The sequence below is a fragment of the Apteryx mantelli genome, chromosome 26 (genome assembly GCF_036417845.1).
Source record: "Apteryx mantelli isolate bAptMan1 chromosome 26, bAptMan1.hap1, whole genome shotgun sequence".
In the NCBI taxonomy this organism is placed as follows: domain Eukaryota; kingdom Metazoa; phylum Chordata; class Aves; order Apterygiformes; family Apterygidae; genus Apteryx; species Apteryx mantelli.
Genome location: NC_090003.1, coordinates 3,556,269 through 3,584,022, shown reverse-complemented (window position 1 = coordinate 3,584,022; position 27,754 = coordinate 3,556,269). Strand labels below are relative to the sequence as shown.

The window sequence follows — 27,754 nt, the reverse complement described above, 5'->3', positions numbered from 1 at the left end:
AGAGACAGTCGGATCTCAAGGTGTGAGCAGCACAGAAGTGGCATTTTGGGATCTGGTGGATCCTTGCACATAATATGACTGATCTTAAGCCTTTCATCTGCCTTCACAGCACCAAGCTTTTGGATTTAAGGTAGTTTGCCCAGGACCAGATTTTGATATGTTGGCCAAGACTGTGCTTTCTCTTGGTCTCTGGCTGCAGTTTGCTGCGGGACAGAACACACCTAAGAGAGGTGAGTGCTTGAAATGGCAAGGTGTTCCCTTCCTACATTACCCCATTTTATACCTCCTAGTTCTTAGGGCTTCTCAAAAGCTTTTTCAGAATAAAAGATGACTTTTAGTTATGTTGTTGCTTCAGGTATTTAGTTATATATCTATGTTACTTTGCAGCCACACGGACAAAACAAACAAAAAGCCTTCCTAAAATTGTCGTATTAGAAAGAAAATTTATCTGAATTGTTTGCAGCTGTAGAAACGAAAGTGTTTAGGAATCTTTCAGAGATTGGTACAATCATATGGAAAGACTCCTGACTCCTCATTGTTACCTATGTACTGGGGCACCTCTATTAAGAGAAGTAAAAACAGTGATTGATATTATGCCTGTCCTGTTGTTCTCTTGCTAATCTCTGTAATTTAATTATTACATTTCCTCGTTAAAATTATTTCTCTTGGCTGGTGCTCTCTGAAAATAGTAAGGGAAAATGATTATGGGTCAGTGTTACAGAACTGACGGTAGGGAAAGGGACAAGGAGGAGGTGAAAGTCTCATTTCTGTTTCCTGCGCTGTAGCTGTGGGTGGAAGACTGCTCAGCTCACACTGTCATGGCCAAGCTGATAGGGTTGGTTTTATCTTCCCTTGTGTTCACAGCTAGAAAAAGGTTCTGTTCTTCAGCTGCAGGGCTACTGCTGGCTGCTTCTGTATTTCACTGGATTTTGTACCTGGGAAATGTAATGCAGCATGAATGGCAATCTGAACTTTTTGTCTATCTGGACAGGAGATCTTCAGATGCAGGCAGCAGCCCAGACTGCTGGGAGCTGATTATGTTTCTGGTATGCAGACCAGACCATGTCTGTTGCTCAGATCCCCTTAAAGGATAATGGATTCTGTCCCTCAGTGATCCAAGTTATGGAGCAGGATCTGGAGAAACAGGCTGGCAGGAAGTTTTTGCTGCCTCTGGTGTTGTGTCAGGATGCTCCAGTGCCCACACAGACAGCAATTATTTCATTCATTTCTGCTGCTATGGAAGTGAATGTGGCAGCCTGCAGCCCAGGCTGACAACCATGCTCAGTCCTTCAGAGTGCATTAAAAAGTAAGCCATTGCTTTCCAGAAGGATTGCACCTTGCTCCAGAGGCAAGGTTGTATTGACATGCTGACTTTGGCTTGCAAACTGCCAAGTGCCCTTAGAGGAAATGAACCTGCTGGTTGGCAAGGCACCCATTCCCTGGCAAGCTATGATGTGGGTGCCTCCTGGACTCCTCCTGGATGCTCCCTGGTGCAGCCTTGAGCAAACAGCCAGTCTGGGAGGGCTCCTGGGCATGGCCTAGCTCTTGTCCAAAGGTGCTGTGTGGGGTGCCGTGACCAGGCAGCAGAAGGACTGTTTGAGACCTGGGGATGCACACACAGAGCTGTGTTTCCCAGGAACTTGACTGAATGTGAATGGGTGTGGCTTTATTCCTAGCTGCAACAAACAATGTGAGGAAGCTACTGGGTGGCCAGTGGCAATTCCACATGCTCAGGAATGCTCTTGTAGGGCAATAGCTGCTGATTTAGTGCACCAAGGCAATGGGAGAGCACTGCATAACCAGCTCTGCCACTTTTCTCTTTAGGTTCAGATTCTGATCTTTGCTATACCAGTACAGAGTCCCACCATATGTTACTTTGGGCTTTGATAAATGAAGCTGAGGCTCTCCTTAAGCTGGTTACTCTGGACTAGCATCAGTGGAAAATGATGCCAGCATGCATCTCTGCCCTGTGAAGACATTTGCACACAGCAGGAAAGAGCCTTTGTCCTATGACCTGCAGGAACAGGCTGCATCCCACAGCTGCAAAGCAGCTCCTGTTACATGCTAAAGACAGAATTATCCACAGATACTCCCTCCACAACACTCTTTCTGCTGTCATCCAGTACTTGCATTTCACACCTACTTTCTGCCTGCCTTGTTGACAAACAAGGAGAAAGGCTGGAGCAACCTAAGCTCAGGATATGTTGGGTTCAGAGACAGATGAATGTCTGAATTTAATTATGCTGCATGAGGAACGTGGTTATAGGAGCAGGCAGGACAACAGAGCTAGGGGCTTCACTGGCTGATCTAGCAACAAGCTCCTGTAGGGGTGAGAGTTGTGAGGTTCAGAGCTCTCACTTGCTCTCTGCCTACTTCAACCTATGTGGGTATAAGAGTATGCCTTGGCTGCAGTATGTACAGCACTAACATGCAAGCACAGCAACAAGACTCCTACCTGCTGCCTTTCCCTTGGCTAGTTTTCTTTGGGGTAGGAACGGTTGTGGGGAGGAGGTAAAGGTCAAGGCAGGGGTGAATGTCAGTCCCCATAGCTGAAAGACGTAGGTGCTGTGCTGGATATTCAGAGCAGGGGATGTTGCTGTCCTATGGATGCAGGAAGAAAAGAATGCAGTCCATCCTCACCCACTTCATGGAAGGCCCTTGTAGCTCCCTGCCTTGAGAGCTAGAAACGCACTTACTGATCTCTGAAACACAGCTCTGTGCCTAGCATAGTTCCATGATTCAAAGACTTATGGTGCTTTAAGAAAAGCAGTAGAGGTAGTGAAACTCCTGAAAAGATTATGAGAGATGACAACCGCAACTTTTTTTATTGCCAGAGGAATTTATCTGAAGGGCCATTTCTCAATCTACAGCCTGTAATCTGTGGCATGGACAAGCTGGAACCTGCACAGGCAATTTGGCTTTTAGTCACACAAGTGTGTCTTGCTTGGTGGGGTTCAGCTCCCTAAATAGGCTCAGACTCTTGTCCTCCCTCTAACATAGGTTTAGGTGTAAAACACCTGCTGACTGGCTTGGTTGGATAACTCTCTTCTTGGGAGTGGTGGTGCCTTTCTCCTTCTGCCTCTCTCTGTGATCCCAAGGAGTCACAAGGGAGTACAGACTTCATTCTTCAGCCTCCAAATTCAGCTCCACTTCTAGTAGAACTTTTTTCCTTGCATGGTCAAACAGTAAGAAGGGAAGACAGCCATGGAGTTTAAAACATAGTTAACTGGGACAGAACATGGTCTCTTTTGGCTATTAATTCTGTTATGCTCTGTGAGTTCTGAGTTCCATGTAAATCAGGTATGTGGCATGTGTTCAGGTCCCAGCTGAGAGCGCAGGGAATTCTTGAGCAGATGTCTCCTGTCAGCATCTCAGTGAAGAGGGATAGGGGAAGTCTGACCAGCTGCTTTTCTCCTGGAAAATGTCTCTATGGTGACATTTTGCTCCCATATCAATGCCTTTGAAACAGTTCTTTTTATGACTGATCTGCATCTGTCAACCAGGTACCAGCTAGAGGGTGACAACAGGATAGTGCCACCTGTTCATTGTTGTTCCCAGGATTTAAGTAGAGTTCAGAACCAGCAGTGACATGAGGTCTGCAGAGTTCCTCCTTGGCTCTTCAGAAGCTAAGGTCTGACAGCCCAGCAAGGTGTACTTGGTAGGCATGGAGTAGATGTCCCTTCTCTCAAAATCCCACAGCAAGTGAGAAGTCTTCATTTGGCATCTTGCCAAACATCCAATTTTCTTTTGCTGGAAAGCAAGGAAACTGCCTAAAACAGCAACTGCTTGCAGGGATTTACTGGTAACAAAAATCCACAGCCCCACCTCTGGCTTTGATGACATGTCTGTATTGGATGAAGGACAAAAAATAGGAAGAAAGATGAAGGAACTGAAAACCTAAACCCAAAGGGAAGGATGATGGAGTGTCCAGTCACTTTATAAGCCTTGCTCCTGTTTATAAACCTTGCTTAACTCTTGTTGTAAAAAGGTCTGTTGTCTAATTTTTTCACAGATCCTTCCCTTCCTTGACAAAGACTAGAGGGGGGGAATTTGTTTCCATCTTATGCAGGGCTGAGTGTCAAGTAAAAGTGACTGTGATGGTGTTTGCCTTTATGAAGGATCAACCTTCTGTTCCTTCCACAGACAATCCCTTTAGATAGCTCCAAAATATGTATCTGCCCACAGGTGTAATTGCTGCTTTCAAGCAGTGCTATCTACCCTCCAGGCAAGGCATTGTGTGTCAAGCTGCAGCTTTTCCTGTAGAGCTTCCTAATCAACTCAGCTATTTCCAGCAATGTATGATGAGTTGAACCAGTGTTTAAAGAATGGTAACTTTATTCCCAGCTCTTCTCATGCCCCAGAGCTGCAGGATACAGTCAGGAGTGCAGTTTGACAGGGACTTGGTTTTTGACTCTCCTTTGACTACTTTCTCTTTTGAGCAGGCATTCCATGGCATTTTCACTCATGTGTTCCCCTTGTCAGTAATTCCAGCAGGATGGGGATTTTGCTTGTGTCTGCTCCCTCATGATGTATTCCTTATTCCCCTAACAAATTGCTGGTGCATGTGACCTTGTTTATCACTTGTGAGCAATGTCCTTTGGATATCAATCCTTGCTCTGCCAGGGCTAGAAGCCTTCACAGCTGTTTGTTGCAACATTCAGAAAATGAGTGACACCACTGAAACTGGTGAAGAATGGAGGAGAGAAAGGGAAATGGATGATTTCATGTCAGGAATAGGCAATCGCATTGCCAAGATCCTCCAGTATGGCTTGCCAGCCAAATGGCTCGTGCTTCTTCCAGTTGAAGGGAAAGCACAAAGCTGTGGCTAAATGTTTGTCTTGCTTCATGCAGCCAGAAGCTCTAAAGAAATCCCCTATTGCTCTGCCCTGCTGGAATGCTGTTGGGCGTTAGGGAGCTCTAGGAACCAGTAGCAGGCACTTGGAAGTCACTGGTTCAGCTCTGTTGTGTGATGTTATGATGAAATTGCATGCTGCAGTGGGTAAGAAAGAAAACTTACTGGACTTTACTTTTGTTTTCTGCCCAGCTCTAAACACCAAGTTGCTAGGTGTGTGCATCTGAAAGACAGGGCTGAGTTCTGCTGGGTCACATAGAAGTGGTTGTAATCGATGTAGATCTCAGGTGCCCACTCCTGCCTCCTCCCAGCATCTCTTGCTTGGTCACCTCCAAGTAACTTTAATGTTCTCCATTTCTGGAGGCTCCATCTGATTTCTCCTGCTGTTTCATCAAGGGTCTGGTATGGCTCTGCCCTTTCAGTCCGTACCTAATACAGCAGAGAAATGAGGGACTTGTTCCTGTGCTGCCTTTGTCTCTGCAGGAGCACAGTGACATGCGGGCAGCATGGTTTTTTTGCACGTTTACAGACCACATGTGCAAGCACTCAGGCCTTCTCCCAGTGCATACCCACACTCTAACACATGCAACAAGTGTGGTCATGGCTCATGCACATTTCTGTTGTCCCCTGCCCTAAGGGCATTCCCAGCACACCTGACCCTTTCTCCAATACACCTGACCCTGACACGCTCCTGAGCACACAAACATGGAGAACACTCCTGCAATGGAACAGAAGGAGACACTCACGCCCCAGTCACACAGGGAGACATATGAATTATACCCAGTGAGGGAAATAAATAGCAGGGCAAAGAATGTCCAAAGGAAGACTGGACCAAGAGGATCAAGTCCTCTATGGTTCAAACCCAAACAAATTGTCTACCTTGTGTTTTTCTGCTTGAATCTCTTGTGTTTTTCTGCTTGAATCTCTTGTGTTGTACCTTGATAGGCAATGTTCTTGTTGATTCAGAATCTCTTTTGAGCTCAGACCACTAGGTTTCACTGTCAAGAGATATAATCCATCTCTTTTACTCTCTCATTGTTCCTCTGCCCTGGACCTCTCCCTCCTCCTGGTTTTGCCATCTTGCACCTGCCTCTTGGAGTCCTCTCCTAGTGAGGGCTTAGCAATGCCCTGCTCAATCCTGCCAAGCTCATTGCTGTCTCTGGGCCCGCCTTGGCATGTCTTTCTGCAAACCTGGCACAGGGAGCTGTTAGCATGAGTTTTTTCCTTGGAGCAATTAATTTCCCAGGAGCCTTTCCACTCAGCTGTCTACAGCCTTGTGGTTTTGGCTCCTCTGCATGACGCCAGCACTAAACCACTGCGTGTTGCACCAAATCCATCTGTGCTCCAGAGCCCACACTGTTCAGCCGTCCCACATTCCCATTCCCTTGCTGATAGAGGAGCCCAAATGTGCTGGCAGAGATCTCCGGTCCAAGGCTTTTTCTCCATTCTTGCACCTCAAAAGCTGTCAGAAACCAGGAGAACAGTTAAAAGAATTCCAAAAGCATTTTTGATAATCCAGCTACTATAAATCTCTCAAGATCTAAGGGTGGTAGAAGAAGGAGTGTTCATGCTTCCCACACAGCATTTTTATTGAAATTGTAAGAAAATGGGTCAAATAATGACTCCAGCCCTCTCTTGCACAGCAGGTTCTTCCTGATATGTTGTACTCTCCTCCACAAATGGGTTTGCCCCTTTGAAGTGCAGCTCCTAAGACTGGGGAAGAAAGTGACAATGTATTCAGTAAGGCAAGGAAAGATCCAGTTAGCCTAGCTTTTAAAGAGTGATCTAGGGAGGAAGGAAAGCTCCCTCCCTCTGCTCCAGACTTTTCTGCCAACAGTTATATAAATCAGGAAGCTTTCTGCCAGTCTTATGTGGACTATAGCCTTTGAACTGAGCAGCATCCAGTTCTGAGAATCAGCCACCCCTCCTGGGAGAGCAGAGGCAGCAGTTTCTTTCAAGTCTCTTTATCATCTCTTTCTTTTCCAAATACAGCTTATTTTTTCCCCAGACACTGCTATTGTAAGGAGATGGGAGAAACCTTTAAGTTGTTTTAGGCTGGTAAGTTGTCCCTGACCTTGGCAGTCACTCTCTGCCTTGGGACCAGCAGTTTGCTTCTTTGTCTGGGACTGCTGTGCATTAGCCCAGTGCAGCAGGTCTTCATGGCAGAGGCTGCTTCCAGGCATGGGGTGTGGATGACCTGCTGGCTCAGGCTTGTGAGAAATTTTCCCAGCTTCTGGAATATATCCCATCTCTGACTTAGAGCAGAATATGCTGGGGAGCAGCCTGGCATTGTGTAACAAGAGGTGTGTGTGCAAGCCAAAGTGGCTCGAAGCTCAGAGGCATTCTTTCTGCAACAGTGAGAGCAGGGTCTGGGACTCCCAGGTTCTGCTTTGGCTTTGCTGTCATTCCTGTGCTTGAGCTGCTGCCCCCTCCCACTGCCCTGGGCTTGTGGTTTATCTATAATGGATTAATAACATGTGCTTGGCAAGACTGTCATGAGATTTCATAAGTCTGCACAGTGCTTTAAGATTCTGAGTGAATGCAGTGTGGAAGTGCTGTGGAAGCAGTATGTGTGCTCAGGAGCCAGAGCTCCCATTGCTCCTGCTTTGTCAGGTCCAGGGTATCACTGCTTGTGTTGTATCCCTGCTCCTTTCAAGCCCCCTGTCCCTGTGCAGAATGCAGGAGTGAGGAGGTGAGATTAGTGCCCCAGGAAAAGACTTCCCTGTCCTACTGCAATAGTACTTATAGTACTTTCTGCTCCCATCTGCTATGCATCTTGGCTGAATTTGGACCAGAGGAATATTAGGCTCTCATCCCTTCCCCATTGCATAAGGAACTGCATTTTCTCAGGAGCCAGACACCAGGGTGAAGTCAGACATTTCATCCCAGTGTTGCAGACTTTTGGCTTCTCTCTCCTCTCCCATCTCATGACTGGGCTTTTTTTCTCTGAGAGAGGCATGGTCTGCTCTTGCTATCCAAGCAGCTCCTTGAACAGTGGGGATCCTGCATGTGAATGGAAAGGAGGAAAAAGAGTAACTCTGCTTACTCTGCTCACTGCCCCCTTCCCCCATCCCTTGACAAATGTGTAAAATAGGACTTTACATGGAACTTGGCAACAAAGCTTAGAGAGCAGGGAGCCAATGTATGCAAGGAGAGCTCTTCTCCCTGCTCCTGGAGAGCTCACCACAGCAGCTAGGCTGAGATGCACCTTCAGACTGGTCTCTTGTTGAAAGAGTATTGATCTGAGAGAGGTGCAGAATGTGCCCATAAAAGGAGTGAGCTCCAAAAGGCCAAATCTGACTGTAGTGCTGGGCTTTTGCCAAGAGCCAGTGGGCAAGTTGCGCTCAGCAGGGCAGAGCTGCACTGACTCCATTTATCATGAGTCTCTGTTGTCTGTCTCAACAGGCAGGAGGCTGTTTACAGATTTACAGGAGTGGCCTGCCTTGGTTAATCCTGCTGAAATATGTGTGGACTATGGCAGCTGCAACTCTTGTGTGCTTGGATGTTGTGCCACTGTTCACAGCGATTGGCCAATACAGTGCTGGTGCTCAGGGCTGCTGCTGTCTCTCTGAGGTGCTCCAACTGTTCTCTTGCACGATTCTTGCCTTCTCGGCTGATGCGAAACCTGTGGGGCAGGTGGTGTATTTGAAGTGTGCTGCTGAGAGGGTCCCATGGCAGGGCAGGGCAGGGGAGCACTTGGCTGCTATCCTGTATTACCTCCAGGAGTGACACTCCTTCCAGCTCCACTGCAGTGCTTTGGCCTTTCTCCCTGCAGTGACTTTATGGGGCAGGGCCTAGATAAGGCTGTCCCACAGTGAGCCTGAACACACAGAAAGCAGTGGGGAACCAATGATCTAACACAGGTGACTTCACAGACCTGCTATGCAATGGAGTGGCAGTGGGGGGGTCTCATGAGCATTTTTCCCTCTTATTCTTTATGATCCTGTAAACAATTCAGGTTCTAGGACCTCAGGAGACTTAGGAACCAGTTTGCTGTTCACAGTAGCTTTTTTTGGTAATATACTTCAGTGCAAAATGTGCTAAGAGAACTCAGTTCATGAACAGTCACAGGCAGACCTCTGGCTAACACTTCAGTTTGTGTTTGCTCCTCTGTGTGCACCTCAAAGTGTTCAGCAAAGAACCATTGTGATCAGGCAGATGAGTCTAAGCCAAGCTGTCCTATGAATGGAGACAGGGCACCGGGGAGACGGGCTGAGATGCTGCAGGGAGTTGTCAGCAGGACTGAGAGTAATGCCTAGGAGCCCTCACACTAGGTGCAAGTAAGAATAATAAAAAGGGGCAGATCATGAGGCCTCTACCCAGCAAAATTCTCACTGAATTCTGAGATCTGGCCCGAGATAACCAAGCTTTCCTAGCAGATGCCCATGCAAAGATGGGTTCACACCACTTCACTAACAACCCTCTTTCTTTTCTTGCTAGGTCCCCAGCCCTCTCTTTCTGATTCAGAGGGGGACCTCCTCTTCTTGCTGGACAGCTCTGGTAGTGTCTCCTACTATGAGTTTTCCAGGGTCAAAGAATTCATATGGGACCTCATGCGACCTTTCACCTTTGGCCCCAATGATGTCCAGACCAGCATCATCCACATCAGCACCACACCAACCATGGAATTCCCCTTTGACCGGTACCTGTCTAGTGGAACTGTGCAACAAGCCATCCGGGATACTCAGCAGCTGATGGGTGACACTAACACAGGCAAAGCACTCTCCTATGCCAAGGAAAAGTTCTTCAGTGATGAAGCTGGTGCCCGGCCAGGTGTGCCCAAGGTACTGGTTTGGGTGACGGATGGTTTCTCCACCGATGACATCTCTGAACCCATGCAGCTCCTGAAGGACATGGGAGTAACGGTCTTCATTGTCAGCACTGGACGGGGGAATTATTTGGAGCTCTCTGCTGCTGCCAGCCAACCTCCTGAGAAGCACCTGCACTTTGTGGATGTTGATGACCTGTCTATCATCACAAAGGAGCTTCGAGATGCTATCCTAGGTACAGTGGGGCTGGGATATAGTCACTGGGAATTTGCAATAGAGTTGGATGCCAGTTAGTGTCTGGCTTTGCAGGGCAGGCAGTGCAAGAATCCCCTAAGATTAGTAGTCATCCTGACCCACAGCAGCTGCCCTTCTGCACTGGAAATGCTGTGTCCACAGCACTGCAGGTCCAGGCATAAATCAAGGCTTTGAGGAGGTCTGGGACAAATATCTCTATTCCACTTGGAAGGTCCTGTGACTGACTGGGACATGTTCCCTTCTGCAGCCCTATGGGTGAGCTGAGCTTGTGTTTGTAAAGAGTTGTTTAGTGAGAGAGAGGGAAGGTAGCTCAGGCAGCACATTGTCTGGATTCCTTAAAAAAGATTTTGAAAGGAATCATGCAGGTCACTGACTTCCCTGCAATTCAAGCCAGGCATGAAAATGCATGGCACACAAGGCCTTAGCTCCAATCTGCACAGGTTAATTGCTAGCCAAAGGCTTCACAAACAGAGAGTGGTTTAGCTGCAGAAAGAAGAGGCTCTTGCCTGTGAAAGCAAGGTGCTCAAGCCCCTTGAACCCAATTTCCACATTCGGGGTCAATTTTTTTTCTCTGAAATTGTAGCCTGGCTGAATGTAGCCTAGCTACATGAAGTCCTATGGAGGCAGAGGACACAAATGGGTTGAACACACCGTCTAGGGTAGATCTGACTTCTTCTATCTACCTTCATGTGTAGGCATAGTGGCTGGCACACAGAGATATCTAACTCCTGCCTTCAAGTGGCTGGCAGTTGGTGTTCTTTTGCCAAAAGCAATTAAGGATGATGGTTGCTATCAGCATTAAGGCTGTAGCAAGGAATGTTTCTGTTCCATAAATCCCTTGTTGCAACGTGTTCTGCATATGCCAGATCTATAACCTGACTTGGCTAGCACAGCCCTTGGCAGAAACTCCCAGCCTCAACTTGTCAGGCTTAGAAGGCCAGCTGCTACCTCTTTGTTGCTAGCGTGGTTGTGGCTGCTGCTGTGCAGTGAGCAAGAATAACAGACAACAAATTTGATTTTCAGCAGTCCTGTATCTTTCAAGCATCCAGGAAGGGGTCTAAGGAGGCCCCAAAGGCATAAACTGCGGTGTGAGACAGGCTTTGGAAACCAAGAGGAATACCTCATGCTAAACTGGATGCTGCACCGCACAATGCGTGTTCGCTTTGCAGCTCCTGAGTGCCATCACCCTGGGCGTGCCACCACCTTGGGTGTGCCTGCGGTTGCCAAGCTGGGTTCTTGCCTCAGCCTCCAGATGCCTCTAGGTTTGTTTGGAAAGCAGAGTGAGTTACTATGGCTTTTCAGACTTTCCATTCATTTTCTGGAGGTTCTCGCTCCTTTGAAAATCCTGTTTTAATTCCCCACTTGGCTTCTGCTGTATGTGAGTTGGTTAGAGCTGGCTTTGGCATGTCCAAGTAACCCTTTCCACAGAATCCTCTTAATGTAGCAATTTTATTCAATTTCCAAACACTGCCATTTAGCAAATAACACGCAGGGACTGTATTCTCCTGTGATCATCCAGCTCTCTTCTGCATGAGTATGGAGCAATAGCAGCAGTCCTTCTACTGCATCAGGTGCCACACAGACTCCCAGATGTTTTGTTTAAAGTGGCTGTTTCAGCTTCTAGTGCATCCTGCATCCAGGTAATATAAAATAGCATCACAAAATGAGAAATAGCTGTGTATCCTTGCAGCACAAGATCAGCTTAAAGATCATAAGATCCACAAAGGTAATAAATACCCTGCTGTGCTTGAGGGAAGAGTTCTTCACATCCACCAGGTCTAAAACTTACTAGTCTGAGATTTTAATGGAAGGTGAGATTCTCACATGAATCCAGAGGCTGGTGCTTTAAGCAAAATGCCAGACATTGATACCATCACATGGGTTAGCCTTAATAATGCTGCATATTATCACCCTTCCCTGCCTGGAGGAGGCAGCCCCCATCACCACCCTTTGCTTCTGAGCCCTGGGATGTTAGGGACAAATGGGATCCTTGGCAGGAAGAATCAAGTCTTTCCAAGTCTGGAATGGCCCAGACTAGTTTCATTATCACTGCTATCTTATCATAATCTCTTGCTGCAAGACTCCGCTTTTTAAAAGCCTTTTGTAGATGCACAAAGGAGCCTTGTTAAGAAATGAGCTGCTTTCCTCCCTCCACCTCCTATGCAGGAAGGGTGTGTGTTTCATCCTTGCTCCATAGACAAGCCCACACAATGGTCCCTGGCTACAGAGTAGTTATTGTCTCAGGTAGGCCAAGAACCCTCCATGAAAGGGTTTAAACTCTGCAGCTGTATCTGCTTTATTAGGTGTGGAGGCCTTTGTATAGGGGTTGCTCAGTTAAGAAGCATTTTGTTTGCCTTGAAAGATTTGATCAGAGATCTGAGCAGGCAAATAATCAAATAAGCTATTACAGCTAAGTCCGAGCCAGCATGAAAGCCACTACTAGGACAGGGAGACAAAAGGAATAGTGCCTCAACCTTCCAAATTGGAACCCTGACCTTCTTTAGGCTCTGCTGAGGCCAAGAGATGGGATGTCTCTGCCTCAGTTCCCTATTTTGAAAATTTTGTGGGGTAATGGAACAGAGAAGTTGGGCTGATTCTCAGAGATGGTGGAACTGGAACAGTTCCAGTAATGCTGCTGCACAGAAGAGAGAAAGACAGGGACTGTGGATGGATTACGTTTGCTCCCTCTCTTTTTCTTTGGCATCTGATGCTGACAAAATCAGTCTGCAGAACACAGTGGGCAACAATTTCTAGCCAGCTTGGCCATGGTCACAGCTTGCTCCAGACAAATTCCTCTTCCTTTTTGTGGTGTGAGGGAGATGGGACCCTGTACCAGATTTCTTCCATTATGTCTTACATGTTATGTACCCTAGCAGACAATATATAGCATTTGGTGCTCTCCTTCTGAGGAAGGACCTACAAATAATGTGAAACCAAGACATTCCTTTGAGACGATATCAGGTTCTGTGCTAGCATCCATTTGTTCTTCACTCAGCCACTTGAACAGGCAACTACTGACTTGGATTGTCCTTTGGCACAATCTCACCTACCCAGTAGTGACAAAACATCAGTCACTTCCCATGAAAATTCAGGGCAACACATTCCTAATCTGAAACAAGATTCTAGGTGGCTTCTGCCACAGTAAAGGCTTTGAGCCTAGAGTCCTCTGACATTCTCACTAAGCACTGAATATGAGTCAGCGATCAGAGGGAGTGATCTCGGACCTTGCCCAAACTGTATTGGAATGTCCATCCTGGTTTTGGAGAAGTGTTCTCTTCATTCCAGAATTGGAACACTGACCCCCATCAGCATCAAAGTAGGGAAACAGAGCCATGGAGCAGAAGTGATTTGTCCCAGATTCTAACTGAAGCCGCTACAGGGACAGAATGGTGAGTTCACTTGCTGCTTGACTTCACTTCTTGCACGTCATGAAAGTAGCAGCAATCTTGGAAGTCTAACCTTGACTGCACCAGCACTCAGGGGTTACCAGCAAGTTTGTGGCTGTGAAAAGATGTTTCTGTGTCCACGCTTATCCCATGTTAGTCACCAAGAGACAGGAGGTAGAAGGCAAGTGTGTCACACAAGCTCAATCTGAGCCTTCCCAGGAAGGCACTGCCTGGGACTGGTACCAGAGCTTAACTTGCTGTTTCTCTTCAAGAACATTGAGGGACTGTGAAACATGTCATGGCCATCTATTTTCTGGGGCTTTTTGGCTTCTTTATATGGTAAAGGCATCTGTAGTCAGGCAACAAGGAGCAGAGCCAGTTGTTACGGGCTGCCTGCGGCAGATCCCTCAGACATTTCACCCTGACACTTTAATTTGCCTGATTTATTCACAGTGTCCCTGGGTTCTGCCTCCGAGCTGATTATTTCCATTCCTGGAGCCCTTGGCAGGAGTACTGGCACTCAGGCTTTTCCTCTGTTCCCTCTTCCTTTGTGGTTTGTCCACCAGTAGTTGCAGGGCTCCTCACAGAAGGGTGCAGTGCCGCAGGCTCCATGGTGCTGCCTTCCACCCTCTGTCTCCTCCAAGTGCGGCGGGGTGGGTGGAATGCTGCTGGCTGGCCATGTGTGTGGAAGTAAGTGGGCAGGGCACAGAGAAGGGGAATGTTCCTGTCTGCCTGTGAGAGCCAAAGAACGACTTAGAGGAAAAATTGAGGCTGCTTTATTTGATACAGGGAAGTTGGCAGGGACTCCAGCAGCTCAGAGGAGGAGAGCTGATCTTCTCCCAGTTAAAGGACAAGCTTGAGAGCATAAGGTCACGCATTCTGTTGTAGGTCTGGGCAGGTTTCTGTGCCTCTGTTTACCTCTGCGTGATGGACAGCCAGTGAGAGCTACTTACAGCACTCTAAAGTAATTAAGCATGAGCTAGAAGGCACTATCAGGAGGTGTTAGGAGTGACAGTATGCAGAGCAAATGCACTCCTGTAAGGCTCTCACATGCTTTTAAACACTGTTAACAAATAGAGTTTCTTAATGTCTTTGTATGCCACTTTCACGGAGCTAGAAACAAAGCCCCTTTGGAAGGGCAGGGAAGAGTGGAATCTTACCTAAGATGGGCTCAGGCTACCAAAGCTGGCAAAAGGGTAAAGTAATAGAGGAAGCTGGGAGAACTGCAGGACTTCAGCATAAGTATTCATGTCTGGCATTTGGGGTCTAGAATATAAAGATAGCATCAGCCTTGATGACAAGCTTCTGTGCAGGGACAGAGAGAGAGGCAAGATAGCACAAGAGTGTCTCTGAACACTGAATGTCATGAAACAATGGGGCTCTGTGAAACACTTGCAGAGAATGACTTCAGCTGGGATGAATGCAGCAGGCTTAGCAAATGCTGGCCTGCCCCCAGTTGTTGCCTCTTCTTCCTGGGTTAAGGCAAGGAGCAAATGTTTTCTTCCCACTCTGGGCCGCTTCACATCATACACAACAAAATTTAGTAGTTTGGTTTGGCTGGTAGATGATTTCCACAGGGAGCTTGGGGCGAGCTGTTCCCAGGGGTTTAGGCACCTGGATGCCCGAGTTCTGTCTCTGGCTTTGTCACACACTAGCAAGGTTCATTCAGTCTGGAGGTGGTGGGAACAGGGGAGAAGGAAAGTTGTTTATCTCCCAAGCAGCTGCTGCAACTGGAACTGTAGCAGGCAGTGGTAATGACTTGCTGAGTGCAGGAAAGTATCTGGCCAAATACAGCAACTCCCACGTAATTGTGGAACAGCGGTGGTAGCCCAGAGCCTGCTGGACTGCTCCAGATTTGTTCATGGTTGGCGCAAGATAGGCTTGGATTGGCAGGGGCACATTTCCTGCCATGCCAGGCCTCCCCACCACAGCAGATCACTAGCACTGTTTGGCCTTACCACAGAAGACAAGGCAGAGAGTGGAGAGGGAAAGTTGGGGCTTTATAGAGCAACCTGGAAACTTGAGGCAAATTCAGTTGAGGCTGGACATGCCCAGGAGGCAGGATGCAGTTGTTTTCTTGAGCTGCAGCTTGTTGTGCACAAACACACCTAGGCAATTGCTTTAGCCAAAATGTCACCTCTCTTCCAAGGGGTGAGGATGGTGTGAAATTGCTGCCTAAGTTCACACTTATTTTGTGTTTTTGAAATTTTATTCTTGGCTGGCACTAGTTTTGTGTTCCTGAATCTTTCAAAGAGGGTCTGGCTCATTGAATTCCTGTGAAGGGACCCAGCTGCACTTAGGTGATTTTAGCTGTCATCCAGTGTTGGTATGGGCAGTTACATCTTCCATCCAGAAGGGCCTGTATTTCAGATGTGCTTGTGTTGTGTGTATAAATGTCAGTAGTGATTTCTTGCTATTGCTTCTCTCACAGATGTTATCCAAGCAAATCGGTTCCATGCAGTGGATATCACCTCAAGCAGCTTCCGACTGATATGGCCCAAACTCCTCTCCCAAGAAACTGGCTACTACACCCTAGAGTATGCCCCAATAGATGATCCAGGAAGAAAGAAGACAAAGCAAGTGTCTGGGGCTCACACTAACCTCATGCTGAGCAGCCTTGCACCAGAAACCACTTACCAGGTGGCACTCATTCCTGAATCCAACATGCACTACATCCCTCCCCAGACAACAAGGGTTACAACGCTGGCAGGTAAGACGTGCACAACCCTGACCAAGTGGGAGGGCACCACCGTACTGAGCCTTGCAGATAGAAAACAAGCAGGACAGCCCTTGGTCTGCATCCCACACCCTCATAATCTGACTGGAGGAGCTGGACGGATCAAAACAGATGCTTACAGTCAGGACAGAATGTAGCAAGTAGATGGCATCTTTGTGCTGGCAGATCTTTCCTTAGAGAGGTTTTCTGGACTGCCCAGAAAAGGGGATCAGGTCTGATGCCCATTAGATGCCCTTCCAGCCTTAAAATATATGCGCATTGAGGAAAGCAATGCCCATCATCCTGGGAGAAGGTGGCAGAGGTTGCAGCTTGCAAGAATTTAACAGTGCTGAGATGTAGAGCCCACTAGAGATAAAGCATAAGCTGCTGCACATCCTTACTCACTGTCTCAGTATGATGGTCAAGCAGAAGCAGTGTTGCATTGTGTGGGTTACTGGCAAGGGGGGGCTTTTACCCCCATAGCCTGAGCAGCTGTTATGGGAACTAGGAGATCTTTGTCTCCTACCTGAGACTGCAGGTGCAGCTAGAGTAGGGTAGCGCTGTTGAAACAGGTGCATGCTGCTTCTCCAGGCAGATGTATTCACTGCTGGGAAATCCCTGTGTAAGAGAGGGGAGCATTCAGAGCAGGAGCTGGCCCCTCTGGGCAGACTAGTCATTTGAGCCAGAAAAATAACTCAGATTTATATTGGATGGCAACATTTAAAAAAGTTGCATGCTGAAAATCTGAGAGGGCATGACAAAGCCAAGATGAATTTGCACAAAGTTGCAGGGCATCAAATAATCATTTTTTTGCACACGAGAACACTTCTGGCTAAGTAGTTTTGTCCACTCTGTGCTCACGGTGTCCACTCAGTGGATGGAGAAACCATTTTCTTAGAGCTGAGCTGGGTTGTGCTGACATAGATGACTACAAACATCTAGGCGCTGAATAGATTTTCTTCCACATCCTAGAAGCCAAATACAGTGCAGGTCAACTATACTCCTCTGAGAGCATTCTGATGCCATGAATTACACAAACTCATTCACATCTTTTTACACTGCTTGCAGAGGAAATCAGTCCAGCTCTGGTTCTCATCTCGGAGTCCAAGCCACACAGCTTCCATGTTAGCTGGGCTCCCACACCGGACAGTGTGATCGGTTATCAGATCCTGTATGGGCCACTCCCTGGGGACTCAGTGAAGCTGCTGGAGGTGGATGGCAAGCGCAACAGCACTGCGGTGGAGAACCTGGCACCCAACACAACCTATCTAGTGACAGTGACTGCCATCTACAAATCAGGAAAGGAGAAATCCCTGTCAGCTAAAGCATGCACTCAGGAAGGTGAGTGAGCAGTATTCTCTGTTGATGGGAAACTGTATGGGCACAAAGGGCCTCTGAAGTGTGCCCCTCTCTTTGCACAAATTAGCTACCAAGGTGAAGCCAGAGAATAACTCAGTCAGCCCAGTTACTGGAGTTGGAAGAGAGAGGGGGAAAGCTGCAGCTTCTAATGAGTAGCACATGATCTGCCATAAGGATGTAGCAGAGGGATAAGGCATAGGACTGAAAGAAAATCAGCCATGCACAATATGACCACTCTTGCAGAGTATATGCACTGCCAAGCTGCTAGTGAAGTTGCAAGCACAACTGGCTTGGAGGTTCCTGGATCTCCCTAAAGAAGAAAGAAAACTACCTTTCCCTCCTCTCTCCTTGGTTTCTGTGCTTTGGTGTGATTTAGCATCAGGGGAGTAGAAGTTTCATCAACAGAAGCTTCTGCTCTGAAAAGGTACCTGTAAAGTACCTGAGCTGCTTAGGGTCTGGGAGGTAGCCAGACAGGGCCAACAAAAGTATTTTGTGCTGGTACTGGCACAAAGTTAAGGACTAATTAGGTGCAGCCTGAGCTCCTCCAGTATGGAGATATGGAGGAAGAGATGAGAGATTGTTGCATCTCTGCAACAGAGAATGACCAGGCTGGCTGGCAACCCCTTCTCAAGAGGAACAAGGAACTAAGTGGGAGGGACAGCTCCATACAAATGGCTCCCAGTAACATGGGTCTTCTCCCTTCTCTAGAAGGCTCCAAGGTGAGGCACCTTCGCTTTGAGCCCATAGGCCCCAACACCCTGAAAGCCTCCTGGAACTCTGCTGATGGGAAGGTCCTCGGTTACCGAGTCAGGTGCCGGCGGCAAACTGGCCCTTCATCTCTCATCAGCGTTTCACCACAGATCCACAGTGTGCTCCTCACAGATCTGGTTTCAGGCACCACTAACAAAGTGTGTGTGAAGCCCATGTACAAGAACCAGCCGGGCAAAGGGCTGTGCCGCATGGTGCACATGCAACCAGGTGAGCTGGGGTGCAAAGGGGACTCCTGGGGCCCATGTGCCAGGGAGAGGTGTCCTGAAGGGGACAGAGCTGCTGGAGATCCAACCCAGTGGAGCCCTCATGGCTGAAATAGTCTATGCTCAGCAGCTAACTTGTCAATATAGCTTAATCACAGCTATCAACCCAAAAGGGATGGTCCAAACCTGTACTGCTTTCCCCATTTCTGAGAGGAATGCTCCTCCTAGTGGCATTAGGTTTGCAGGCAGGAGAAAAAGTATCCATTGGAGACACAGTCTTGCAAGCACTTTGGGATAACAAGACAGGGGAGGCTCTGAAATACTGGCCTGGGCATTGGAAGCACTGTTTAGAAGTCACTTGAACTCTTCATTACCCTGCACTTTTCAACTTGGGAGGCACTTCTCAAGCTAAAAACTAAACACAGATACTAAGGCACAAAGTATCTGCTTTCCTCCTTCGGCTACCCAGGAGCCATCACATTACTGTAATGTAGCAAAAAGATACCTAATAGGCTGAAGTGAGGTGAGAGCTAAAAAGAAGCTATGTGGCAGTGTGGAAGCACAGCTTCTTACCCAATAAGAGGCCAGAGTGCTGGGGAAGATGAGTACAAGGATGGGATCTCTGACTCGGTCCCATTTGGAGAACAGGCAGACAAAGCTGACACTGTACTTTTTGTATTCTTTCTAGCTACAGAAGCCCAAGGATATAAGCACAGACAGAGAGCATGACAGGCACTGGAGTGAACTGATCCCCCACAGAGCAAGGGGAAAAGCTTGGACAAGATGGAGGGGTCTGGGGAGGAAGTCAGAAACCTCACAGATCATCTCCCAACCTGCACTGTGCATTGAGCTGTATCAACTGTTGGTGGTTGTCAAGCCTAAAGGCTGTCCTTAGTCAGGTTTTCCCAAAGCTTAAAGGTTTGGCTTGGCTGGATTGAACAAGCAACCTGGCTGATAGAACCCAAATCTGTACGCTCTCTTATGTAACCATGCCTGACAAATAGCAAAGGCAAAGTGATGAATCCTCACTATTGTTTGCTTGCTTCCTGTTCTCTATTTATTAAATGTTGATACAATTTTATTTTTTCAGCCTAGGAGCATGTTCGAGATTCAACAGTTTACTGCACTAGCCTTTTATTCTGGGCACCTGCACTCAGTGAAAGAATACAAGCAGGCAAATCCATTCCTACTGTCAATAATCACCAGAATTGATGTACTTTACAAAGAGCAGTTTTCCTCCAACTCACCAGTATACTCCACAGGCAGCTCAAATTAGCCATCCCAGAAGTATAGCCATTTCAGGAATGGAAGAAAAAAGCATTAGGAGAAAGAAGAATAACAAAATACAAAAATGTACAGCACATGGAGGAGATCTAGCCCAAGCCACCAGGATTTCTGAGAAAAGGAAGAAAAGAGGTCATTAACCCACTTGGCATTTGGCCAGAATATGGGGGTAACATCCTGCCTCTTATAAACTGCAAGGACAGTTTTGTGTTCCCAGGTGGTCTGCGTTTTATGGCAGAGTTTGGTCAGTGTCCTCTGAGTAGGGTTACGCCAGGCCAGAATCAGGCCACTGACAGAATCTGGGAGATAAGTTTATACAGTGCCTGCCCTCTGTATTCTTGAGGCTCATCAATACTGTTCCGCTCTCCCTCTCTGATACAATGACATACAGATCCCTGCTGGACTTTGAAGTATCCAGATCCCCCAAGTCATTTGCCTTGGGTTTTGGTGTCAGTCTGAGAAAGTGGAAAACTCAAACATATGGGAAGTTACCTCTGCAGCTGGTGGTACTATACTCTAAAGCTCTCAGCCCTTAGCTGAGTTCAGGCAGCAGCAGTGAGTCAAGGAAAGCCAGGTAGCAAGGCCATCTAAAACAGCTATTTTTGTTTTTCTTTTAAATACACACCTCCAAACAACAGTGTAGTACTGCCTGGATCATGGTCACTGAACTATGCTGGCATACCTGCAAACAGTTTCACCGAGTCAGGAATGAGTCCTGCTATCAGAGCAGTTATATGGAGACTTAATTAGCCTGTTCTGTGACTAATTAGGGATCATCAGTGTCCAGCACTATCATTCCAGGCTCTGTCCTCCACACTCTGAAGACACCTCACATCTTTAAATAGCTGTCTTGTCGTGGGCTCCTATCCTGCCCTAAGCTTGAGTTACATTTAAAAATCAGGTTTTTATGGGAGAGAGTAAATCTGATTCCTTCTTTTTGGCCCCAGGCTTGAATTTGCTGTCACAAAGCTACTCTTCAGAAAGGAGGGGTTGAAAAAAAAAAAGGATTATTTTGCTACCTAGTGACAAAGCCATTTTAGAAGCACAGTTCCTAAATTAAGGGCTTCAGGCTGTAAGGCAATGTAGATACTTCTCTGGTGACCAAAAGCAGCATCAGTGGACATACACTCCCTCAGTAATGCTTGCTCTATTTTAAGTTTTTTGCTTATTTGTTCTACACGTGGAACACTTTTTTAAAGCTGTTTGGAGAGCCCCCAAGCAATGTCACTCCATCCTGCAAACCCTCCGTAACTCTGCTTATGGACTCTTTAAATCAGTTCCTTTTGGAGCTGAGAGGTACTTTGACACTGACTTGTCTCCCCTATGTTAAACTTGACCTATCTAGATTTATGGAGTATTTGCCTTGGGCTGTCTCCCTGTACAGGAGGATGGAATGGGAAGGAGGTGAGTCACCCATTAACTAGATAAGGAGATTTTGTATGATTTGTATTCTCCTTTGGAATGTGGCTTGGTGACTGATCAATTTGAATAGAGACTACGCTGAGGGAAAGATACAGCCTCTGGAATCTCTCATGATCTCAAGATCATCTTGTTCATCTTGCTGTAGGACTGAGATTATTTAATTTTGCAAAACTCCCTATATAGCTTACTAATTTCTTAACATTCCCTCCCTTCCCTGCATTGTAATGCATCCTTTTGAAGACAGCCAATTAAATATACAACACAAGAGCTATTGAGCTGGAATGATTACTTTGTTCTTGATATTTGTAGGGACAAATCTTTTAAGTGTAACTAAGGAGAGGTATGGGTTGAAAAGCTGGTATTCATCTCAATTTTAAATAACTGAAAAATAAGCATTCCATCCATAACTTCATAGTCTGATTTATGTGAAACTTTACCAAAAAAAAATTAGAAAAACATCAGTCCAGCCTTACTAATATCTCAGCTTTAGTGAGAAATAAATATTGTTTTATAAGGACCCAAAAAGTAAATGTCCCTTAAATCTTGGTTGAACTGGTAGTACTCATAACCTAAAAATGTGGCTATTCTAAGGAAGACAAGTAAGTTAAAATGAACTTTTTTTGAACTAAAGCCTAATGATTTCTAAGGCTATTTAGGCATCCCATCTGCACTGAATTAGTGGGTGTGACACCCACACACCTTTATAGGATGAGAGCACAAACCATCAGGGCTTCCAGGAAGAGCTGAAGTCTGCCTATGGGGACTATAAAGAGCTTCATCAGTGGGTGAGCTATTTCCAAGTTTTTTATATGGATCTTGCACTATCTGATGCATGTGGTGTGGGCTATTATTAAAGAATTAATAATATTAATATTAAAGATGAAAGACAGAGTCTTAAATATTAATATTAAAGATATTAAATATTCATATTAAAGAATTGATTGTATGGAACTGCTGGTGTGATCTAGTGTGTCAGTTTCCATGTTCTTTGACAATGCAAGATTCCTCTGCCTTCCTGTATCAAGCCATTGTGGGTTTTCTGAACATCACCTTCCAGGTAGGTCCTGATCCATCAGGAACTGGACTGAAGCTATCCCACCAGCTCATCTATTACCTAGACACTTAATGGTTTTCTGCAGGGAACAGTCAGCATATTTCTCCCAGTTCCTGAATTTTGCTAGATTTGTATTCACTTGGAACAAAGTTGCTTATAGATGCATCTGGCTTGCAGCCTTCCCCTGCATAATCCCAGATTTACTGAGATGTCAAACTACAACCATAACTAGGATACACTAGTCTCTCAAGGTGTAGTTTTTGTAGGTGGGGGGCCAGACACTTTTTCAGAGACTTAGTTGAGCCAACATTTTGGAGGAAACAAGAATGTTTAAAGGGAAAAAGATACCTGAATGACTGCCACTGGCTTGCTTTTGAACACTGGAGCTGATCTAGGTTGCCTTCTACAATTTATATTATTTCAGGCTGCAGGATTTTATACACAAGCTTTATGTATGTTTCTGACTCTTTATACAGCTACTATAGTTAATTTTCCTCTTGTTCCTATTCATGGTTTTTTCACATTACAAGCAAGGTGATTAGGAACAATTTTCACAAAGTGAAGTGCATCTCTGTATAAAGCATAAGCACACAGATTTTTTTTTTTTTTTGTTCATTTTCCTCATCCTTAGCAGCAAGGTAAATGAATAAATTAGTCTACTAGTTTGATAACAAGGGGCCACCTTTGGCAACAAAATCCAAGGGGTGTTTCAAGCCTGAATTTGGCCCATTTGGCTTATTGAGTCTGAATTTTTTCTGAAGCTTTCGGGGGGCGGGGGGGGGGAAGCATAATGCATGAGCCTTTCTGCATTATGAGGCTGAAATCTCTGATGGTGTCTTCTCCCAGTACAGGTTAATAAAAATCTCCTTCATAAATTTGTGTTGTTATTAGGAAGTCCAGCTGGTTGGCTTTCTAATGCTCTTGGAGTTTCTTGGATGCTGACTTCAGTTCCTATCTGTAGTTACACAGAGATTGCAAGTCTTGACTGCCTCTCAGCAACTCATTGTTCTTGTGGGCTTCATAATGGAACTGGGAGCTTCTCATCTCATACCTAGAAAACAAAAGCACTGATCCTGAGCAATATCAGCAGGAATAATATTGAGAGTCACACAAGTAGATAATGTGATATTTCTGATCTTCCCTTGCAATGTTGATTCTCTATTCTCCTCCCATCCATCCATCCAGTGTGAAGTTCAGTAAAACTGGCATTATTGTAATATTTCTCACTCTCTGCCTAGTTCACAAATCTATTTGATTTCCAGACCCAACAAATATTCTTGGACCAAATCTTGCCTCTTCAAAGCAATATGCATTTTTGTGTACGTATCTTGTAACTGCAAAAGTAATGTCGTCTTCTACGCAAATAAAAGTGCTTTTCCCCCTACCTAACTGCCTTGCTCTCTAACTAGCATCTCTCCCCCTCCTTCTCACCCTCTTCCCTCTCTTTCCCTCTCTCTCCTGCTTTCCTGGTTTCCCATGGGCACTGACTTCCCCAACTATATCCCAGGGAACATTAATGCTTCTGTTTCTTGGGTTTAAGTATGCTGTGCTCCCTCTGCTCATTGAATAGCTGTTTATGGCCAAACTCTCTGAGATACATGCTTAAAACTCTTAAAATCTGAATGCCTGTGCAGCAAATCTGTTAAAATACATGGGTGTGCATGCACAGCTCTGCACTGACTGGCAATGTATGGGTACACTTATCTCTATGTGCTCTTCAGATACATCTCAAAAATGAAGAGCAGTGAACTCAGTTCTCGTTTGACTCATGTACCATCAGACATAGAATAGATTGCTGGGGTTTGGGGGGAGAATGCATCTCTGCAGCTGTTTTTCCACCCAATTGCACAAGCAGGAACGGTCACTGAATTTAGAAAGACTTGACTCCAATTGTTCTCATTCCTTTCATCAAACCCCCAGGTTTGTCCTTTGTCCTTCAGACAAATCTGTCCTTGGGAGCTGTGTTCATTAACCACTTTGGCCTTGGACCCTGAGTTCACTCCAGCTCTTCTTGCCTCTTTAGCTCTAAAAAACACTCTTCTTCCATATGCAAACACTCCAAACTGAGGTGTGCCAGCTCCTTCTCATATGGGGACATTTCTATCAGTGCCTTTCCCATAATGCCTTCACAGAATCAATGGAACAGTTGAGGTTAGAAGGGACCTTTGGAAATCATCTAGTCCCACTCCCCTGCTCAAGCAGGGTCAGCTTGAGCTGGTTGCCCAGGACCCTGTCCTGGCTTTTGAATATCTCCAAAGATGGAGATTCCACAAGCTCTCTGGGCAACCTGCTCCAGTGCTCAGTCACCCTCATGGTAAAAAAGGTTTTCCTGAGATTCAGATGGAACTTCTTGTGTTTCAGTTTGTGCCTGTTGTCTCTCAAAAAGAGTCTGTCCCCATCCTCTTTACATCCTCCCTTCACATATTTATACACACTGATAAGATCCCCGCTCAGTATTCTCCTGGCTACACAGTGCCAGCTCTCTTAGCCTTTCCTCATATGACAGATGCACTAGTACCTTAATCATCTTAGCAGCCCTTTGCTGTACTCACTCCAGCCTTCTCAAAGACTCTGCAAAAATCTGATCAACCAAGATGAACAGAGTCTTGTATTTCTACAGTGCTTCCCATATCAATGCTGAGATGCCATAAGGAAGCCTGTTTACAAGGGAGAATGTTCTGTATTTTCTGTAAATTATGTCCCTTTCAAATGTCTCAAGCTAGAAGCAAGAAACAATAGACATCCTGAGCACCCAGTTACCCCAGTTATAAAGAATATGGGTCCATAACTATGTTGAATGTCTGCCTTTCACAACAACAGGGAGCTTTATGAAGGATGGGGCTAAATTTGAAGGTGGAGCATTGCAGATCATCAGCATTCTGATGAAGTCATGTGTGAACTATCAAGTTAGATCTACCAATTTTCACTTCTGTGCTTTTGGGTTAGGCTTTTCATGTATGGAGCACATACCATAGTATTTATATACTAACATGTCTGAGTGAATTACTACAAAAAATCTGTGCCGTCTCTAAGATGCAAAATATTATTTCATTATAATCTAGTGACACCAATCCTGAAAGAAAATTGAGTAAATACCAGGGGAATTCAAACATTGCTTCCTATAAGTCAAATTTCTCTGAAGTCTGATTCTGGAGTCATCACCTTTCTAAAGTAGAAGAGGTTTAAAAGACAAGACTTGTGTAGGAAGCCGAAGTATTAAGAGCACTTTTGGATTCAAGTCAGGGTAGTATGCTAGGCACAAAGCTTTTCAATTCCAGGGCCCAATCTTTCACTAAGCGCTTCCCCCACTGCAGTAATTAGCCCTCCCAAAGACACTAGTGACAGCATCATACAAGAGGTAATACTGAGTAAAAAGCCAAAATTATTTTGTTTTTCTTTAATCTGCTAACTATAGGATCTGCCTAATCCAATGTAAATCAGTGGACATATTACCAGTCACTAGAGAGGTTCTGGATTTTGTCTTCAGGCAACAAAGTAAATATGAAAGATATTTGTTTTAGTCAATGTAATTGATATCTACAGTGCAACTGTGGACTATGGAAAATTGCTTCTGCCAGTCATAATTTCTTATAAGTAACAGTGGAATCTATAATGTGAAAGGGTACTTCAAAATGCATATGCACAATATAATTCTTCATAATAAAATGCTGGGGGCTCAGGCTGTTAGGGCAATTTAACTCATCTTACAAAAGACTCTTCTTACCTTTCATAAATGTCCTGAGCTGCTGGTGAGGACATAGTAGCAGACGGCAGACTGTAAGGGCTCCACGAGGAACTGAGTATTCCCCCTGCATTCATCCTAGTTGAAGTATGGGATCTGGCAGCCAGGGACCCCATTTTGTGTTTTCTAGATCGTGACTGTCTGGTTGATGCTGTTGTCTTTCTGCTGTACCTGAATCTGCCAAAGTTTGGCAGAGGCTGGGCACAAGCACTTGCCTTTGCAGAATTTGGCCTCCAAATGGACTTGGGAGACTGGGAGCGAGACCTTAGCCAGCGGCTTTTTTTGGAAGCAGGAGAAAATGAGCGGGATCGGTAATTCCCTGCATGTTCAACAGACAGAGAGCTACCTTGGTCTAAGAAAGAACTGACTCTTTCATGAGAGCAAGTTCTCACTGGGACTTTTGGGTGTAAGAGAGACTCGACTCCAATTACATGTGGAGCTCCAAGCTTTACAGGAAATGAGTTGGTATTTACCAGATCTTCTGATAGCAAATCATTTTTGCTTGTGGTTTCACTTTCCAGGAGCCCAGCCACATGACTGACTGCAGATACGGAGAACACTGGAAGACTTAAGTTTGTTAGTGCTGGGTAATCACCTAAAGATTTGACTAGATGCCTTGGTTTTAGAAACCACTCTGATGCAGCAAGCTGCTTAGGTGTGTTCCCAGGACCTGTCTCCACATAGGCTGCATTATAAATTTGTAGCCATTTAGGTCTAAAAGTGCTTGAACTGCCTGCGGTGTCAGAATCTGTGCCATCATTTTGATCCATGTCAAAGCTCAGACTTGAGGCTAAGCTGTCCACCTGAACTTTAAGTTTCTGCAGACTTTCTTCCAAGCCATCTATGGTGGGAGATAAGTTGGTTTCTAGGTAAGAACAAAATGTATTTATTTACAAAATGTTTTATTAAATAGTTCTTACTAATAATACCTCTAGACTGCCCTCCATTACCAGACTCTACTGTAAAAACAGTCTAAGAAAAACATAGTTAATATCCTATACTTATGTAGCTATTTCAGTCAAAAATACACAGAACTTCGGAACTGAGAATTTCTGTAAAGGGGGAGGATTTCCTCTGCACAGTGGGAACATTACACCATTAGACCTAGCTGACTTCAAATCATATCACAGATTTACACTGATATAACATTTTGAATATGACCAATGTCTCTCCTAGGTGATAAATCAGCTATGTTAAAAAGATCTATTGTTCATGTGGTCAATCTATCATGACCATCAGCTCCATCCTACCAATTTCTTCTTTAAGCAATGACAATCCTCCCCTGCCATTGTGCAAAGTCCACTTTTTTTGTAGTTTCATGAAGCTCTGGTGCTGAGTAGTGCTCATCTTCTGGGAGTTGCTAAGAAATTCACTTGCTTTTCACTAGGAAGAAAAGACAAAACTTTTAATAGCTCTTAATAGCCCTCTTAATAACGCATTAGGGGTGGCCCTAAATAAAGGGGGACATCTACCACGGTGTATGGTAATCTCGGTCGCAGTGCCCACTGCCTCCTCAGGGCATGCCAGGCAGTTGCTGAGAGGGAGGCTGCGGCCAGGGCATTCGGGCAGGCCCGGACCTGCAACGGACCTCCAGCAGTGCCGGGCTGGACGCCGCGACCCCGCGGGGACCTGCAAGCCGGAGCCTGGTGCCTCCCAGGATCCCTCTCGGACAGGCTCGCCCCGCCATGCCTCGCGGCCGGTACCTGCTGGGGCCACATCGGCCGCTGTGATCCCCGCACCGCCTCCTCCGGCCTCCGTAGCAACGCCCCAACACTCCCGTTGCTATGGCGGAGCACCACCCTGACCTAGTTTGTCCTTCCCCGGTGCCCGTCCTCAGCCCCGTGGCCCTGCCCCACAGCCAATCAAATTCCACTTTCTAGCCCAGACCATCGCGTCCTTCCGTCGATCAGAAGAGACATCATCCTGCGCGTGACAGAACTC

The 27,754-nt window shown here is 46.0% G+C and overlaps 1 protein-coding gene and 1 long non-coding RNA gene across 6 annotated transcripts; one reads left to right on the top strand and one right to left on the bottom strand.

Moving 5' to 3' along the window:
- Positions 1 to 72: 72 nt before the first annotated feature.
- On the top strand, positions 73 to 22,554 carry VWA1 (von Willebrand factor A domain containing 1). 4 transcript variants are annotated; one of them, XM_013953045.2, is made up of 6 exons: positions 73 to 230; positions 9,293 to 9,856; positions 15,694 to 15,972; positions 17,047 to 17,319; positions 18,046 to 18,315; positions 19,402 to 22,554. In XM_013953045.2, the coding sequence occupies exons 1-6, from the start codon at positions 158 to 160 to the stop codon at positions 19,404 to 19,406; spliced, it is 1,464 nt and encodes a 487-aa protein (XP_013808499.1). In that variant the 5' UTR covers positions 73 to 157; the 3' UTR covers positions 19,407 to 22,554. The 4 variants fall into 4 exon arrangements, with proteins under 4 accessions (XP_013808499.1, XP_067167024.1, XP_013808497.1 ...); XM_067310923.1 differs by lacking the exon at positions 19,402 to 22,554 and adding an exon at positions 19,000 to 19,392 and having other exon boundaries at positions 18,049 to 18,315; XM_013953043.2 differs by lacking the exon at positions 19,402 to 22,554 and adding an exon at positions 19,000 to 19,392.
- Positions 22,555 to 22,942: 388 nt separating this feature from the next.
- Positions 22,943 to 27,624, bottom strand: LOC106493085 (uncharacterized). Of its 2 annotated transcripts, XR_010886364.1 has the most exons (4): positions 27,517 to 27,624; positions 27,064 to 27,196; positions 25,796 to 26,678; positions 22,943 to 23,122 (listed from the first exon to the last, which is right to left on the bottom strand). It is a non-coding gene; the product is annotated as an uncharacterized lncRNA (long non-coding RNA). The 2 variants fall into 2 exon arrangements; XR_010886365.1 differs by lacking the exon at positions 27,064 to 27,196.
- Positions 27,625 to 27,754: the final 130 nt, after the last annotated feature.

Bases quoted from the DNA above. Each gene is read 5' to 3' on its own strand.
- VWA1 (XM_013953043.2), top strand. From the start codon at position 158: ATGTTGGCCAAGACTGTGCTTTCTCTTGGTCTCTGGCTGCAGTTTGCT. The intron at 9,857-15,693 runs GTACAGTGGGGC...CTTCTCTCACAG, and splicing joins GCTTCGAGATGCTATCCTAG to ATGTTATCCAAGCAAATCGG. The intron at 17,320-18,045 runs GTGAGTGAGCAG...TCCCTTCTCTAG, and splicing joins TAAAGCATGCACTCAGGAAG to AAGGCTCCAAGGTGAGGCAC.